Raw genomic sequence first — 18,957 nt, 5'->3', positions numbered from 1 at the left:
TCAGGATTTTGGGTACAAAGGAAGAGAAAAGCTCATTTATTTCCAGTCCTGGGCAAGAAGTTCCCTCTCCTTGGTCTGGACAAGAATTCTCCAGGTGTTTGACCCCCCCAGGCCTGACAGCCTCCTCAGAAGGCAGCAGTGAATCCAACTATTTGGATTTAGGGAGGATTTTACCACTGTCCAGTTGGTTTAAATTTTTACCAATGCAGAGCTTTGCTCCCTGAGTGCTGCAGCGTGGCTGCCCCTGCAGAGGGACCTGGCAGCCAGGGGAAAAACCAGCCTGGGCATCACTGGGGACAGGAAAAGTGGATCAACCGAGCAAGGAGAGCAGATCTGGCACCCAAACCCATCTAAAAACAAATATCCTGGCACAAGGCTGCGAGGGCTATGAGAGAAGCAAGGATTCTTTGTTAAGTGTCACCCGAGACCTTTTCCGCCCCAAAACCTCCGTCCCCACGAGCTCCATGGGCACGGCCCCGAGTGCCTCCCCTGCCCCTCCCTGCCAGCCAAGCACCTGCCAATGGATGGGTTTGGGATGGAGGGCAGCGCCCCAGGAACATGAAAGGAGACGTGTAAACACAGCCTGTGTCCATGCAGAGCCTGTGGCTTGGTGCTGGCATTCCCAGGAGCAAAATCACTGCTCATTGAGCAAGAGCTGGAGAGGCAGAAAGAAAAGGAAAGGGCACAGGGTGACAGGGGAGGAGGAGACACCATTCCCAGCTGCACGCCCCAATTCCAGCACTTGTTCCAGTGCTCTGGAAGGAGCAGCAGAAAGGGCAGGGAGCAGAGGTTCCCAGCCAGGCTCTGCAGCAGGAGCTCTTTCCACGCCATTTCTCCATCCACGCACCTCAAGGAAGCTCCGGCTCATCTACAGCTCCCCAGACGGACAAAGCTTCCCCCAAACCCTCCCCTGCTCCCTGGACAACCGCAAACCACTTGTTTGCTGGAGCTGAGCTCTCTTGGCAGCCTGGGAGAAGCTCCAGGTGTTTGATTTTCCATTTCAAGGTTCCATGGAAATCGAACGCACCCTTGCTTGGCCCCAGCAGAGCTGCTCCGGCCCAGCAAGGGTTTTCCAACAGGAGGAGTGTGCAAGCACAGGGAAGGGAGGGAGGGAGCAAATATTAACTACACCTGTGCTAGTGAAACACCCAGGGCCTGGCGAGAGGCAGTAAAAGCCAAAAGCAGAGGAGGGAGCTCAGCCTCGTTATGCAACCTCGTTATTCAACGACCACAGAGACACCCTATAGGGGCTCTTTGTTTGCAGAGGGAAAGGAGAGAAATACCACCAATATCTGAGTCACAGGTTCACCAAGAGGCTCCAAAGACATTTTCAGGTGGAAACTTTTGCAGGTTCACATGGTAATTTGGGAGGACTGGCTAATCCCCTGGCTCCACCCACCACCCTGTAACACAGCTCCTGCTGCTCTTGCATATATAGATAGGTATGGCCCTACACCCGGCTGCACACACCAGAGCCCGGCCACAGAGCAATCCTAAACTTTCTTCCTCCCTGGCTGCCCTCCACCTGCTCCCACCATGAAGAAGGAAATACTAACCCTGGCCTTTGCTCGAGCCGTCTTTGTGGAGTTCCTCTGCACGCTCATCTTCGTCTTCATCGGGCTGGGCTCGGCGCTGAAGTGGCCGTCGGCGCTGCCCAGCATCCTGCAGATCGCGCTGGCCTTCGGGCTGGCCATCGGCACCTTGGTGCAGGCCTTCGGCCACATCAGCGGCGCCCACATCAACCCGGCCGTGACCATCGCCTTCTTCGTGGGCAACCAGATCTCCCTGCTGCGCACGCTGCTCTACGTGGTGGCCCAGCTGGTCGGGGCCATCGCCGGCGCTGGGATCCTCTACGGCGTCACCCCCGCCAACACCCGCGGCAACCTGGCCATCAACGCGGTGAGTCCTGCCCGGGATCTCCCCTCTTCCCTCACCTTCCCCTTGGCATCAGCACAGAGAGGAGAATCCTGGGGATGGATCCTGAGCGCTCTGTCCCGCACGCACGGCGGGCTGGCAATGGGACGGGAGCGGAGCCGAGCTCTGACATGACGGCTTTATTGTGTGAGTGATGAGTGGGATGTTTTTCCCTCCTGTAATGAGGGCTTCCTCTGTCCCGAGGGCCCCGTGAGTCACTCGCACCATTGAGATATTCCTGAGTGCCGCCTCTCCACCTGGAGATTAGCGCGGGACAGGAGCCGTGCCAGCAGCAGGGGGAAGGGAGGGAGCAGAGCCCAGTCAGACCAGTACGGGCAGGGGGAGCAGGAGCCCACTGGAGCCAGAGCCCTGGGGGAGCTGGGAACGGAGATGGGTGGGGAGAGTGGTGGGCAAGAGCTGGAGAAGGAGCGAGGGCAGGATGGTGTCGAGGGGCCCCGAGTGGTGGGGGCTGCTCCCAGGGGAGGAGGGGGGACAGCAGAACCCTCTGAGATAAGCAGGAATGAAGCACGGCCTGAAACCCTCAGGGCAGTGCTGGAGAACATCTGCAGTGAGAGTGGTGGGGCTGCTGCTCCAACCACGGACAGGCCTGGGGGCAGCACAGACGTTCACTGGGATGAGGAGCTCCAATGCCTCTCATTCCACAGGTTCCACATCCCAAACGAGCCAGATTTAGATAAAAAATGGGCTCTGGTGGGTTGGGTCACTTTGTCCTTTCTGTGTCCAGTGGGGTCGAGTTCCCCTGAGAGTCCCCAGGGTTTTGTGCAGAGTCACTGGGACAGAACAGCCCATCCCAGGCCACGACCTTCATCCCAACCTTCATCCTCCATCCCATCCCCGCTGCTGCTCGTCCTCCTGGGCAGGTGCTCCAGGAACTGCAGGGTACAACAGGCTGCAAGGATCAAAGAAATGCAGGAAAAAAGGAATTTGTTGGGAAAGCACCCAGTGCTGTGGAGACAGGGAAGTGGAGAGAGATGTGGAGAGCCCAGGGAAGGGACAGGCTCGGGGGAGAGACAGATCTTGGAGAATTGCAAAGAAAGAAAGATCATTTCTTTCCTTTCAGAGAAGGAGCAGGGAGCTCAAGCAGGGACTGGGCAGGGGCCCTGGGGTTTTCTCCAACTTCACCCTCCCAAACCTCCCAGCAAAGCACCCGGGAGCCCTCCCGGTGGTGCTAAGCCCTGTGAGGGTTAATTATTGTCGCTCTCATGGTTCCAGCTCAACAACAACATAACCCCAGGCCAGGCCCTGGTGGTGGAGATCATCCTCACCTTCCAGCTGGCCGCCTGCATCTTCGCATCCACGGACAACCGGCGCAGCGGCGTCGGCTCCCCCGCGCTGTCCATCGGCCTCTCCGTCACCGTGGGCCACCTGGTGGGGGTGAGTCAGGGGGTCCTGCGAGCACAGCGCTCCCCAAAATGTCCTCGAGGAGCACAGAGCTCCCCAAAATGTCCTCGAGGAGCACAGAGCTCCCCAAAATGCCTTCAAGGAGCACAGAGCTCCCCAAAATGTCCTCGAGGAGCACAGAGCTCCCCAAAATGTCCTCGAGGAGCACAGAGCTCCCCAAAATGCCTTCAAGGAGCACAGAGCTCCCCAAAATGTCCTCGAGGAGCGCAGAGCTCCCCAAAATGTCCTCGAGGAGCACAGAGCTCCCCAAAATACCCTCAAGGAGCACAGAGCTCCCCCAAATGTCCTCGAGGAGAACAGAGCTCCCCAAAATGTCCTCGAGGAGCACAGAGCTCCCCAAAATGCCTTCAAGGAGCACAGAGCTCCCCAAAATGTCCTCGAGGAGCGCAGAGCTCCCCAAAATGTCCTCGAGGAGCACAGAGCTCCCCAAAATGCCTTCAAGGAGCACAGAACTCCCCCAAATGTCCTCGAGGAGAACAGAGCTCCCCAAAATGTCCTCGAGGAGCACAGAGCTCCCCAAAATGCCCTCGAGCAGTTGATCCTGAGGGATTTGCTCCGGAGGAGCAAACACAGGAGATCTTGGTGTCTTTCTTGGGCTCTCTGGAGCAGAGACACCATTGGGGGCCACCTCAGTCCCTGCTCCCAAAGGGTGGCTCTGATCTGCTCCTTAACCCAGGGCTCTTTCCACACCTCCAGATTTACTTCACCGGCTGCTCCATGAACCCTGCGCGCTCCTTCGGGCCTGCCGTCGTCACCAGGAGGTTCAGCCCCGCGCACTGGGTGGGTGTTGGTGGCACTGGGGACAGGTGGGGGCCATGTGGGGACAGGGCAGGGACTGCTGTGGGAATGGTTTCAGAGCCCACCCCAGGCAGGAAGGCTAAAAAGGGGCTGGAGAAGGAGGGAGGTTTTGCCCCCTGATGCATCGGGAACAGTGAATCCCCGGGCACAGCGCCAGCCAGAAATGAACCCATGCCAGGGTAGGCTGGGTGGGGACAACCTAAAACCTCATCCAGTCCCACCCCATGCCATGGGCAGGGACACCTTTCACCAGCCCAGGGTGCTCCAAGCCCCATCCAGCCCAGCCTTGGACACTTCCAGGCACAAAAATCAGCCGTGGTGCCCTGTGAGCACCAGTGGTGCATCATCAGAGGGGAAGAAAGCCCACGGAGGAACCCAGCTTGGCCTTTCCTCTCACCCAGCACTTCCTGCAAGCTCAGCCCCACACTTACAGAGCAGGTTTGGCCCTCAGTGAGCATAGGCTGGGGGGGTTCAGCCCAGGAAGTGTCTGGAACGGGTATTTTCCTCTTTGCATGGCAGGGAGGGAGGGATGGATGGATGGATGGATGGATGGATGGATGGATGGATGGATGGATGGAATCATGGATGGAATCATGGATGGATGGATGGATGGATGGATGGACAGACGATGGATGGACAGATGGATGGATGGATGGATGGATGGATGGATGGATGGATGGATGGATGGATGGATGGATGGATGGATGGAATCATGGATGGAATCATGGATGGATGGATGGATGGATGGACGGATGGATGATGGATGGATGATGGATGGGGATGGATAGGGATGGATGGAGAGGGATGGATGGATGGATGGATGGATGGATGGATGGATGGATGGATGGATGGATGGATGGAATCATGGATGGAATCATGGATGGATGCATGATGGTGCCATGAGCAGAGCTGGAGCAGCAGCCCCAAGAGCTGCTCTTACCACGTCCCTGTTGCTTTCCAGGTGTTCTGGGTTGGGCCCATCCTTGGGGCTTGCTTGGCCTCCCTGCTCTACTTCTACATCCTGGTTCCCTACTGCATGAACATGTCTGACAGGGTGGCCATCATCAAGGGCACCTACGAGTCCGAGGAGGAGTGGGAGGAGCAGCGGGAGGAGAGGAAGAAGTCCATGGAGCTGACCCCGCCATAGGAGCAGCTGGCAAAGCGAGGCTGAGGGAGGGGAGGAAGGCCCACCCGTGGGCTCGTGTGTGCCCCAAGCCAGGCCACCACCACACCCAGCTGCAGCTGCTGACTCTTCATCCAAACCTTCCCATCCCGGCCCCCGCGGGTGCCGGAAGGGTGCCGGGGGCTCTCTGTGTGTGTAAAGAACCCCTGCATGAGCTCTAGAACCTCTCCAGCTTCCCCTCAGCCAGGCCCTGGCACCCTCGGCTCCAGCCCTGCACCCTGGCACACCCCACACCGGGGAACCTGCAGGACCTCACCTGGCCCAGGGATGGGAACACCTGGGGGAAGGGGAACAACTGCTTAGGGCAGGGGGCCACAGCTACCCCCAGCCCAGGGGCTGCTCGTAGATGCTTTCACCTTTCCTGGTGCTGGGAGTCCTTTTTATTCCCAAAAGAACGAGACTTTTTGGATTCTGTGTTGAGATCTTTGTATTATAGTTTATTATTTATTGCAAATAAAGGAAAGTTTAAAAAAAAATAAAATTCCTGGGTGCAAATCAGCTCAAGTCTCAAAGTTTAGGGGGAAGAACGGATTGAGCTGGACACAAACTCATCCCAGAGGGTCACGGAAATAGCAAGGACTCAGACCCTGGATCCTGTGGGAGCTGCTGGGTTGGGAGGGGAAAACCTGAATCCTGGGAAGGATGAGTGGGTGCCTGTGCTGGAGTGGGGAAGAGCAGGAGATGCAGGGCAGCTGGGAATCCATCCAGGGCTGGAAGGAGCAGGAATGATCTCTGCAGTGCAGGGCAGCTGGGATCCATCCAGGGCTGGAAGGAGCAGGAATGATCTCTGCAGTGCGGGGCAGCTGGAATCCATCCAGAGCTGGAAGGAGCAGGAACAATCCTTGCAGTGCAGGGCAGCTGGGAATCCATCCAGGGCTGGAAGGAGCAGGAATGATCCTTGCAGTTCAGGGCCCCTGGGAGTCCATCCTGGGGCTGGACAGAGCAATCCTTGCAGTGCAGGGCAGCTGGGATCCATCCAGAGCTGGAAGGAGCAGGAATGATCTCTGCAGTGCAGGGCAGCTGGGATCCATCCAGAGCTGGAAGGAGCAGGGGCAATCCTCACCTTTTCCATCCTCAGTGCTTCCAGCCCTTCCCACACGGCCGGTTTGACTCCAGCTGTACCAGTTCTCCCAGACAGTTCCGTGGGTGCCCTCAAAAAGTGACCCACAACTCCCCAGCCCCTCACCTGTGCCAAACCCACACCTTCACCTGCCCTTCTGCTCTGGCCCTGCTCTTCCAGTTCTACCACAACCCTCTGCCAGAGCAGCTCCTGGCACAGGGACACCGGCACAGGGAGACACCAGCACAGGCACAGGGACACTGGCACAGGGACAGGGAGACACCAGCACAGGCACAGGGACACTGGCACAGGGACACCAGCATGGGACACTGGAACAGGCACAGGGACATGGGGAGAGGGACAGGGACACCAGCACAGGGACAGGGACACCAGCACAGGGACACTAGCATGAGACACTGAAACAGGCACAGGGACATGGGGAGAGGGACACTGGGACAGGGACGCTGACACAGGGACATCAGCACAGGGACACCAGGACCAGGACAGGGACATCAGGACAGGCACAGGGACACCAACACAGGACACTGGAACACGCACCAGGGACATAGGGACAGGCACAGGGACACCAGGACAGGGACACTGGGACAGGGACACCGGCACAGGGACATGGGGACAGGCACAGGGTCACTGGGAGAGGGACACTGGGAGAGGGACACTGACACAGGGACATCAGCACAGGCACAGGGACACTGGCACAGGCACACCAGCACAGGCACACCAGCACAGGGACACCCACCCCAGCCCCTCCTCCTGCTGCCCAGGGAGGTTCCCCCCACAGAGCCACAGGGAGGGGGAGGCTCTGCCCCGAGAGCTCCCCCATCCCAGGTTCAGCTCCATCCCAGGTTCAGCTCCATCCCAAAGCGGAGGCTCTGCCCTGGGCACTCCCCCATCCCAGGTTCAGCTCCATCCCAGGTTCAGCTCCATCCCAAAGCAGAGGCTCTGCCCTGGGCACTCCCCCATCCCAGTTCAGCTCCATCCCACCAGGAGGGTCCTGCAGCCCTGGCCAGGGCAGCCCCACCTGGATTTTGGCACCCCTGGACCTACAGTCCCTGCTGAGCCTGGGGACAGCACTGTCACCCCCCCTGCTGTCCCCAGAAAGGGTTGGGGACAAGCAGGAGGAGGAAGGGAGGTAGAAGAACCATTTGGGTCAGGAAATTAAACCCTGCAACCCCCCCAGGTGTCCTCAGGATGGGCTGAGGACTCCCCCACACACCTCAGCTTCCCCTTTTGAGGGATATTCTGCCACCTTCCCATGGGGGATGAGAAGAACACCGGCCCTGGGGAGATTAAAGCAGATCCCAGAGACCCCTCTCAGGGGCTGGGGCAGGGCAGCCCCCCCCAAAACCTGCACCCCCCCAGTGTGCTTCCCCTGCACCCCAGGACCCTGAGGATGCTCCCAAAGGATGCATTCAGCCCCACCCAAAACCTGCACCCCCCCAGTGTGCTTCCCCTGCACCCCAGGACCCTGGGGATGGACCCAGTGGGTGCACTCAGCCCCCCCAGACTGGGAATCTTGGCCATCCCCTGGTTCTGGAGCTCTGAGCCCCATCCAGAGCAGGGATGGGGGAGCTCCAGTGGGAACTGGGGACCACCACAGCTCCCCCCCCAGGTGTGCCCAGCCCCCCCAGTCCCTCCAGGTGATCAGCAGCAGGGGAAGGAGCGCGGGCTGGGCGTGAGCCCTCCCGAGATGAATCAGAGGCTCCTGCACCTCCGGCTCTGTGTCAGCACTAAAACCAAACAGGGCCCAGCCCTGAGCCCAGCTCGGGCACTGCCGGGGGGGTTTGGGGTCAGGGGCGCCCCAGAGCAGGGCAGGTGCAGCTGAACCCAGCAGGACCCCTCAGAACAGAGCCCAGCGCTCCTTCCCCCCCAGCTCCCCTGGGCCCTGAGGGTTTGATCCAGGCAGGGAGGTGAATTCAATCCAGACTCAATTTTGGCATCCAGCAAACCCCGTGACCTCACCTGGCCAGGGCAGGGCCCAGGGCAGGGCTGGGAAAGGACTGAGGGCCTCCCACCCATCCTCACCTGTCCAGGAATGGCAACAGCAGCACTTGGAAACCAATGGAGAATTTATTATTGCTGCTTCTCTAACATTCCAGTTTCTTCAGACTCATTTTTAATTAGATTGGAAGGCTGGTAGGCAGCAGTGCCCCACTCACTCCCTGAGCAGAAATTGGCTTTTCATGGAAAAATTCACCTTTATTTCAGCAGAAACAGCAAGGCCAGACACAAACCTGTGTGTTCACACTGACTAACCTGCAGTGCTGTGCTGGTTCTCCTGCTTCCCCCTAAAACAGGAGTTTCCATTCCATTCCATTCCATTCCATTCCATTCCATTCCATTCCATTCCATTCCATTCCACTCCACACCTCTCCGCCATCGTTTGGGGTATTAAAAGCTGAATTACACTTTATTACCAGCTTTTCTTACCCTAATTTAAACGTTTCTCACCAGGTGAAACCACTCCAAAGGCACCTCATTACCATTCCTGGGTGGTTCTGCTCTAATTAAGGGTTATTCCCTGAACGTGCCCACAAGCAGCTGCTCTGCTCTAAGAAGATTTCACAGATAATTCCTCACTCCTGAGTACCTTTTCCATCCTCAGGTAATCACTGCTCAGCTTTAAAATTTTTTTTTTTCCTGGAGGGAGGACAAGCCCAGGATTTTCACAGGTTGCAGCAGTCTGGAAACTTCACATTTTTAATACATCAAAGGGATTTCAGATCTATTTAAGTCTAATTTAGAGAGATCTCCACCAGATAATTTAAATTCCCTGAACCTCAGTTTTCTGGACAGGGCAAGGAACCAGGGCCATGAGAAGAAGCAAAATTCAGTGGAAATGGCCCAGTTAAGGATTTTTTGTGGGATGCAGGAGCTTCTTTGGTTTTGCTCCTTGCAGAGGGTGAGGCCCAGAAGGGACAGAGCTCCACATCTGGGGCACATCCCTTCCACCTGCTCCCAGCTCCAATTATTGTGCATCCCTGAATGTTTCCCTTGAATCCTCAGGTCCTGGTTTCACCTGGAAGCTCAGCCCAGCTCGCTGGGAAGATGAGGAGAAAACACCCCAGGAAATCCCAGAGAGGGAGAAAAGCATCACAGAGGGGCTTGAATCCCAGCTGGGAAAGCCCAGGGAGCACCTCCCTGCTGCAGGAGGAACTCCAGGGCTGCTCTGGAGAGCCCCAAGCAAGCAGAGAGGAGCCCAGGAGCACCACAAAGGAGCTGAGCCAGGGAGAGAACTGAGAACACAGAACAGAACCCAGAATAGAGAACAGAACCCAGAACTCAGAAAAAAGAACACAGAACAGAACCCAGAATAGAGAACAGAACCCAGAACTCAGAAAAAAGAACACAGAACAAAGAACCCAGAATACAGAACAGAACCCAGAACTCAGAAAAAAGAACACAGAACAGAACCCAGAATACAGAACAGAACCCAGAACTCAGAATAAAGAATACAGAACAAAAAACCCAGAAGTCAGAATAAAGAACACAGAACAAAAAACCCAGAATACAGAACAGAACCCAGAACTCAGAATAAAGAACCCAGAACAACAAACCCAGAACAGAGCTCGAGGCTCCACACCAGGAAACTTTATTCCTGCAAACACTGACATTTCCAGAGCATTTCCAGAGCATTCCCAGGGCTGAAATGGCCCTGGACAGGAGCGAGCTGTGCCCCAGGAGCAGAGCCCAGCCTGGGTGGTGGCATTAGTCATGGCACACGCTGTGCCAGCACCCACCTCCTCCAGAGCCTTCCTCCTCCTACTCAGCCTCTACCCAGCCTGTTGTGCCATAGCATCCCTCGTTAGGAGCCAGGAAACAGCTCCCAGGCCACCGAGGGACAGCAGCCACCCTTCCTGTTGTCACCCCGGCCAGGAACGCGGCCTCCGCCTGAGCAGCACCTCCTGCAATTTGTGTTTGGCTCCCTGGCTCAGTTCACGGGGATTTGGGGGTCAGGCTGGGCACCCCCCGGTGCTGCCAGTGCCACCAGTGCCCTGCCTGGTCCCCACAGTGCACTGAGACCCCAGTGTGCTCAAAATTCATGCAAATGTGAGAGTTGCCCAAAACACACCCAGGACATTGAGGAGGTGAAGGGCTGGAGATGTCCAGAGAGCAGGGAGGGCAAGAGGAATCCAAAGGTGCTTCTGTTCCCACTAAATACCTCCCACAGCCCCCCAAAAATAACCTCTTTAATAACTCCCAACTTTAATAAGTCCCAACTTTAACAAGTCCCAACTCCTACAGCCCAAAAAACGCCTCTTTAATACATCCCAATAAGTTTAATGAGTCCCAACTTAGCCTTTAATAAGTCCCAACTCAACTCTAATAAGTTCCAACTCCTTCAGCCCCTTCAGCCTTCAAGCCAGAGCAGTTGGGAGTTTTTAGCAGGTGTCCCAAGGTGGGGACCAGGAGGGGACAGGTGTCCCCCCGCCCTGGGTGCTCTGGGAGAGCCAAGGGTGCCGAGGGCATCTCCTGCTGCCCTCTGCTGGGATTGCCGTGGGGACAGGAGAGGAGGCCAGGAAAACCCTCCCAAAACAGCCCCAGCTGGGGGAAAACTCCTCTGCGGTTTCCACCCACCCTTCCCAGAGCTGAGCCTCAGCACCCCATGGAAATGGAAGTTCCTCCCTGGGGACTCCGTTCGTTGGCGCTGCCAGCTCTTCCCGCTGCCAAGTTTCCTCTTGCTCAAGGTTTTGCCTCGGCTTTCCAGGATCTGTTTGTTCTTAATCACCCTCCAAACAAAGTCCAGGCGGCTCCTCTGAGGGCTGCTGGTGATGGCATCAATAAAAATCAAGGGTAATAAGAAGGGAAGATAAAGGCGCCCTGCAGGCCTCAGCTTGGCCTAACAAAGGGGCTTTGTTGGGAAAGGTCAGCTCTGGAGCTGAGAGGGTTTCCCAGGCTGGAGAAAGCAAGAACCCAGCAGGCAAGGAGGGGATTGAACTCAGCTTTGTTAAACTGCAGCCCTGGGGTGAGGTGTTGGAGCTGCCCCAGCTGCTGCAGCCAGGCTTTGGGCTGGGTTCCTCCACAACAGGAGCTCTCCAAGCTCGGTGCTTCCATCCAGTCCCAGGATGGGCAGGAAAAGGAGGACAAGACCTCGAGGGTCCTCTCCATGCACAGAACCACTCGGGAGAACTGGGACCTGATCCATGGCCAAACAACCCCTGAAAAATCACCAGGAACCCGCAAAATAAACCAAATAAATCCCCTGGCACGAGGCCTCCAGGATCCAGGCCCGGCTCTGCCACTTGACATTAATCCTGCTTGGCAAAGGCCACAGGAGCTCCTGTGCCCAAAGCAAGGTGCAGCTGCAGGTTGGGATAAAGCCCTCTTGTGCAGCCAGGATTAAAAATGGGGATGAAAACAAACTTAAATGTCCAGCACAATCGGCCTTTTCTAAAGAGTCAGAAAGAAAAAAATAAATCGATTCCTCTTCCCCAGAAAATCTTTCAGCTTTTACCAGTGGGGATTTTTCCCTCCTGCCCAGGAGCTGGTTTCTCTGGGGACAGGGCAGCTGGTTCCCTGCCATGCAACCAAAGAAAAGGAGCCCTTTCTCCATTCTTTTTACTTTAATTCCTTATTTTTTAAGCTACTTATCCCAACTGCCAATTGTTTCCTCACCAGGAGCCCCCCATTTGGAGATCAGAGTCCACAGGAATTCTGAAATTCTGTTATCACCCTCATGGGGAAGGGATATAAAACTGAGCTTGTTTTCTTATCTCTTGGAACAGAAACCCCCCGTGTGTTTCGCAAAGGAGCCCTGTAGGAACAGTTAATCAGTGGATAAAAGCGTGTTGGGTGTGCAAACACAACCTTATCCCTCTGCTGACATCAGGGCTTGCATCTCCACGGCTTTGCCCTGGATTTTTGCCACATTGTGTTTGGATTTTGAGCTGAGCTGCAGAGCTGGGCTCTCTCTCTCTCTGCAGCAGCAGAGCTGTGCTGGGCTGTGCTGGGCTTTGCTCATCCCTCCTGCACCATCCAACCCCCAGGTGCTCCTTTCCATGGAAACAGGGGTGAAACTGAGAGCTCCCCTCCGTGCAGCAGCCACCCTGAGCCCCGGGTGCAGCAGAACAAGGTCTCAGTGTGGTTAACTGTCAGAACTCAGTGCATCCCTCTGCGTGTCCAGAGCTGGAGGGCTCAGAGACCCTGGCACACAGCCCAGAACATCTGGGGATTTGATTATGACCCCTGGAGTAAGTTACCAGCTTTGAATGAGGACCTGGAAGTCGCAGAAGTTTGAATAGCATGATAATAAAATTATCACAGGGTGAAAATGGAGATTTTAGGATTTTTTGGTATGGAGGTTATGGGGACAAGATGGAGGAATTTGAGTGTGTCCAGCCTTTCTTCTTCTTGGTCTCCATTTTCTGCTGTGATGGTGGCACTTTGGGATTGGTTTAGAGTAGAAGTGCACTGTCTAACACAGGTGATAGGTATTGGGCATTAAGTGTAAATATTGTACACGTAGCTTTTAGTATAAAAAACTAACACCACCCCAAGGGCTGGAAACAATCACCAGCTTTGTGTGAGGAGTTACAAGCCACAAGAGTTTGAGAAGAATGATAGTGAATTAATCACAGGGTGAAAATGTAGAATTTTGGGGGTTCAGGAGGCGAGATGGAGGAATGTGGGCATGTCCTGTCCTTCTTCTCCTTCTCCTTCTTGTTCTACATTTTCTGCAGTGATGGTGGCACTTTGGGATTGGTTTAGAGTAGAAGCTCACTGTCTAACATAGGTGATAGATATTGGGAATTAAGTGTAAATATGTTTTACATAGTTTGTAGTATAAAAGGACAACACCGCCTCAGGGTGCAGAGCAGACCTCGGCTGGGCAGAAAGAAAATTTTATAGATAAGAATTAATAAACAACCTCAAGACCAAAAAGTGAAGAGTCCAGACTCGTTATTCAGCCGCGTGGGCCGAAACAGAGATATCCTATGTCGCAGAAATCTTTTCATGAAAAAATCATTTTCTTAGGATTTTCCCTCCTGAGAAGCTGAGAGGCCTCAGAAACAAAACGTAAACATTGATTATCTGCTGCTGTGGAATGCAACAGGTGGATCTGTGATTGGCCCATGTTGGATGTTTATAATTAATGGCAAATCACAGCCCAGTTGGATCAGACAGAGAGTCGGAGACAGAGCCTTTGTTATCATTCTTTTCTAATCTCAACCAGCCTTCCGATGAGAACCTTTTCTTCTATTCTTTTAGTATAGTTTTAATGTAATATATATGCTAAAATAATAAATCAAACCTTCTGAAGCATGGCATCAGATCCTCGTCTCTTCCCAAACCCAAAAACCCCTGTGAACACGGTCACAATCACAATCTCAGGGCAGCAATTAACAACCAGCAACCCAAGAGTTAACGAGAGCCCCCCCAGGGCAGGGAACACCCCCCACCCCGGGCAGGACCCCAGACCACCCCTGGATGAGCCATCCTGGGATAGGCAGGAACGAGATCCAGCAGCAAATCCAGCACTGGGCTCCTTCAGCTGTGGCCGATGCTGTTTAGGACCAGTTCTGGTCTCAAACCCAGCCCAAAGGGGCCAAACCAGGCTCTGCCAGAGATGTCTCAGGTGGAGGCTGCTCCTGCCCCAGCTGGGGGATCACAAATCCTCCTGCCCCACGTCTGAGGATGTTCAGGATAAATCCTGCAGCTAGATCTGAACCCTGGGCTCAGGCTGGGGCCATAAGAAAGACCCCGAGGGGCTGGAGTGAGTAGAGAGCCGGGATTGGGGCTGGGGAAAGGCTGGAGCACCAGGGAAGGGTCTGGAGAGCTCCTGAGGGACCTTGGCAAGGCTGAGCCTGGAGAAAATGAGGCTCGGGGGGACCTTGTGGCTCTGCACAGCTCCTGACAGGAGGGGACAGCCAGGGCAGCTCAGGCTCTGCTCCCAGGAAACAGGAACAAGAATAAAGTGCCTGGGGAAGTTTAGGTTGGGAAATTTCCTCACTGTAAGTTTGTCCAGCCCTGGCACTGGGGCAGTGCTGGAGTCATCACCCCTGGAAGTGTCCAAAACCCGCAGGAATGTGGCCCTTGGGGGCCTGGTTAATGCTGCTGATGCTCTCGGAGGTTTTCTCCCAGCCTGGATGATTTCTGCACCTTGGGAGCAGGAGGGCTCAGACAATCCAAGGCAGCCAAAAAGCCGAACGTCCCATCTCCATGTAAAGGAGCCGAGGCTGAAGGGTCCTCACGGTGCAGCTGCAGCTCCGGGGCTCATTCCCATCCCCGGGGAGAGCAGGAGCTGCAGCCAAGCCTCGGCGGCTGAGCAAACACGGGCGGCTGCTGTCCAAGCAGGCAAGTGAATCCGGAGGCACAATTTGTCATCTAATTGCAGCCACACCCCCCGGGATTAATTGCTGCATTTGAATTCAAAGCAGGGCAGATTTACGGCCCCATCAGGTTTCATCAGCCGTTACTGGTGATTGATGCCCAGCTAAAAGCACTGCAAACAGACAAAAAAGGGCCCTAATAAGGTCTTTTTTTACCAAAGTTAGGAGTATTTGGGTTGTTTGATCATCCCCAAACCTGCAAGAGAAGGGAATTAAAGCCTTGGCCACATTTGCTCCAGATTGCATTGAAGAATTTTGGCCCAAATACGGGGTTTTTTTCAGAGTTAGGAGTGTTTGGGTTGTTTAATCATCCCCAAGCCTGCAAGAGAGGGGAATTAAAACCTTGGCCACATTTGCTGCAGACTCCACTGAAGGTTTTTGGCTCGTGCACGAGGGGAAGTTGCCTCGGGAGGCTGTCTAAGATTTCCACAGAATTATGGGCAGGAAGAAGAGTCAGGGAAACAAAACCCTGATGCTTTTCCACATTCAAAGCCAGAGAGACATTTAGCAGAAACAAATTTTTAACCAGGAAAAACCATTAACTACCGTCTGCCTCTGTCTCAGATAAAGAGGGGGAATTAACCCCACCCTGCCCCAAGATCAGCCATTGTGAGGCTGCAGCTGTGTAACCACAGAGGTGCAGGGTCAAAACCATCCCACAGCCACCCGAATCCATCCCATAACCTCCCAAAAACATCCACAGCCTCCCCAAACCATCCCTCAGCCACCCAAAACCATCCCACAGCTTCCCAAACCATCCACAGCCACCCAAAACCACCCCACAGCCACCCAAAACCATCCCATAACCTCCCAAAAACCTCCATTTCCCAAACCATCCCACAGACACCCAAAACCATCCCATAACCTCCCAAAAACCTCCATTTCCCAAACCATCCCACAGACACCCAAAATCATCCCATAACCTCCCAAAAACCTCCATTTCCCAAACCATCTACAGTCACCCAAACAATCCCACAATCATCCAAATCATCCCACAGCCACCCAAAACCATCCACAACCTCCCCAACTCATCCCACAGCCACATAAAAACATCCCTCAGCCATCCAAAACCACTCCACATCCTCCCAAAGCCTCCTTCAGCCATCCAAAACCATAACAGAGCCTCCTGAACCATGCCACAGCCCCCCAAAACCTGTGCTCAGAGCTGGTGATGCCCGGAGCTGCCCCAGTTCAGCTCCTGTGGGGTGCCAGTATGAACCAGCAAGCACTGGTGCTGGGCCCTGAGGGCCTGAGGCTGCTCAGAGCACCCAAGGGTTCCCCAAAAACAGCTGATAGTACCCAAAAAAGTCTTTCCTCCATAATGGAAACCGCCTTTCACTGCAGGGAATGGTGCTGGGAGCACCCAGGAGGGTCAGGGAGCAGGAGGGGCCACCCAGGAGGACCAGAGAACATCCAGGGAGAAACAGGGGTCACTAAGGAGCTCCAGAGTGTAAGAGCATCAGGGGGTTGCATGGTCAGGATGGATGGAGACAAGAGATCTCTGAAGCCAGGTCGTGGAATTTGGGGTTTATTGCAAAGGGCCTGGGTGCAGGGCCCTGCTGGGAGCTGCCAGGCACAGCTCAGAGCAGGACTGAGAGAAGAGAGAGGGAGAGAGGATGAGAGGCTGAGAGAGTAAAAGCATAAGAGTGTAAAAGGGGTAAGAGAGTAAAAGGCAAGAGTTAAGAGAGCAAAGTTCCCGTTCCAATACAATAAATCTTCTTCTGTGTTGAAAATTATAATTCTCACTAACCAATCTAGTACAGTATACAAATCCTACAGCATTTCCATACAGCCTATAAGAATCACTACATTACCACACTGTGTTACATTTTAAACCCTAAAAACTCCTCTCTGGGCCCCTTCTGCCAAGCTGGCAGGGTCTGCTCTGACCCTTGGACTGTCTGCAAGCAGAGGGTGTTGTTCCATCAAAAGGGGATCACCTTCAGCCAGCCACACCATTGTTTTCCTGTTGTTCAGTAACTGAGGGATCTCAAAGCTTGCTTTCATTTTAATCTCGCTTATAGTTTCTATATTCTCAAAATCTTTTGCCAGACAATCATATTGATAAGGCTTTCCTGTTTCATCTTCCCCAACACAGAGAGCAGGAGAAACCAGCAGGGAGGGCCAGGGCTCAGAAGGAGCAGCCAAGGAGGGCTGAGACCCCAAGTGTTTCAGGCGCCGTGGGCTCAGCCAGGTGCGTCCCACGCCCTGCTCCACCCACCAAGGTTCAGCAGAAGAGGTGAAATGCACCAGTTCAGCCAGGTGAGAGCACTGAGCCTCCAGCCTGACCTGCAGGTGACCCCAAAGAGCAGCTCCCAGTGATGAGGAGGAGCAGGGACACCAGCAGAGGGGTCACCATGGCTGGGGACCCATCAGTGTCCAGATCCCAGGAGTGAGAGCCCCATGCTCAACCCCAAAGAGTTTCACCTGCAAATCCCATTTTCTCACCCATCTCCCAGCCCAGCAACGGGCTCAAACTGGTTTCTGCTCCAACCCCCAGTGATGAAACCACTTCCAACTCTCCAGGCTCATGTCCAAGTTTCCCATGGGCAAAGCCTGTCCTTGGCCCCCTGTCCAGTGTCCAGGATCATGGACATTGAGAGCTTAGGAAAGGTGCCTGGGGACAGAAGAGTGCTGGCAGCTGGGGACAAGAGGGACCTCACCCAGTTTGTCACCAGCAATGTGAGAGGAGTCATAAATCCATCAGAAATGGGGATCCACCACAGAGATCAGCCTGAGCTGGGTTTTGGAGAGGGCCCAAGTTTTGGCTTCTCACAGCTCAACCCATCAGGTCCCACTGTTGGCACCAGCTCAGCTTCCCATCCCACCCCACTGCTCCTCCCTAGCACCAAGCCTGTGGGACATCAACTCCGAGATGTTTCCTGCCAAAACCCAGGCACAAAGGGGAGAAGAAATAATCCCCAGCCCTTCAGAGAAAGGGCTTCACCAAAAATACCCGGTGAGAACACAGAGTTTCGCTCTGCAGTGGCCCCTCCCTTGGCTCTTCAATACCTGCAAAGCAAAACAGAAAAAAAAACAGCCCAAAAAAATGCTGATACCAAACCCAGGCACTCAGCGTCACAGGGGAGGTTCCAGGTGGAACCAGTGACCCAGGGAGGTTTTTCTTTGCCAGATTTGCCTTGGCCACTGTGGCATCTCCAGCTGTAGTGGGGAGAAGGAGGCCACAAACTCCTTCAAGGGGAAAATGGGGGTGAAAAGTGCTGATTCTCAGGGCCCCGGGCTTGGATCCACAGCTGGGGGACAGATGGGGACGTTCTCCAGTCCCTGCCCTGGGTTTGAGCCTGGGCTGGGCTCTGTGGGCAGCAAAGGCCTCTCAGAGGAGCCAAGGGGAAGCCAAAGCCTTCATTCTTCCCTGTTAGCCATAAATCCCCTCAAAATGAAGCATCCCCTGGGTGACCCCACCCCAGCAATCTGGGTTAAATTTAAGAGCAGGTTTAAACATACACTTGGGCAGGGACGTGGAATTGGATTTAAGGTCCTTTCCAACCCAAATCATCTATGCTTCCATGACAAACTCATCGTGTTCCCAGCTTGATTTTGGACAGTCCCAGCAGGACCATGTCCCACCATCCCCACGGGAGCAGCCCTGCCTCCTCCTGCCTCTTCCCCACTCCTGGAGATCAGCTCACCCTCATGAGAGCTCCTGGGGAAAAATGGGAAAAGGGCTGGATGGGGACTGGATGAGAGTTGATGGATGTGGTATCTGGAAACATTCCAGGACTTTTCCCTCATCAGCTTTTTGTTCCTGCTCCATCAGAACATGATGCTCTGGTAGCCTCAAAGCTGCTGCTCCAGGGATGCTCCCAGAGCCAGAGTTTGAACCCAAACCGTCCCAATTTTGCTGTGATGTCACCATGATGCCACTGTGATGTCATCAGGATGTCCAAGCAGCCCCCTTGGGGCCTCTCCTCCTCAAAAAGAGGAATCGCCGCGGTCCTTGGAGGGGCAGGACGGGAGTTCTGGGAGCCTCGAAGGGAGGAGGAGGGCAGGGGAGGAAGGATGGGCAGGGGAAGGACAGACAGACAAACGCTGCCACCTGGTGTCCATAAAAACCTCTCAAAGTCCTGAACCGGGATGGATTCAGCTCCGCAGGATCCCAGAGCTCAGGGTCCTGCCTGCTGGGCTCCTCCAGCCCGGGAGAGCCACCAGCAGCTCCATGCAGCTGGGAAAGGGAGCGTGACTGAGTTTGCTCGGCATGGGGAAGCACCGCG

At 54.9% G+C, this 18,957-nt stretch overlaps 1 protein-coding gene across 1 annotated transcript; it reads left to right on the top strand.

The window, feature by feature from the left end:
• The first annotated feature begins 1,536 nt into the window (after positions 1 to 1,536).
• AQP5 (aquaporin 5) lies at positions 1,537 to 5,281 on the top strand. The gene is made up of 4 exons (XM_058042068.1): positions 1,537 to 1,899; positions 3,148 to 3,309; positions 4,033 to 4,116; positions 5,096 to 5,281. The coding sequence occupies exons 1-4, from the start codon at positions 1,537 to 1,539 to the stop codon at positions 5,279 to 5,281; spliced, it is 795 nt and encodes a 264-aa protein (XP_057898051.1).
• Positions 5,282 to 18,957: the final 13,676 nt, after the last annotated feature.

This window comes from Melospiza georgiana, chromosome 29, assembly GCF_028018845.1.
Source record: "Melospiza georgiana isolate bMelGeo1 chromosome 29, bMelGeo1.pri, whole genome shotgun sequence".
In the NCBI taxonomy this organism is placed as follows: domain Eukaryota; kingdom Metazoa; phylum Chordata; class Aves; order Passeriformes; family Passerellidae; genus Melospiza; species Melospiza georgiana.
The sequence above is the reverse complement of the archived record's forward strand: the minus strand, read 5'-3'. Positions and strand labels throughout refer to the sequence as shown.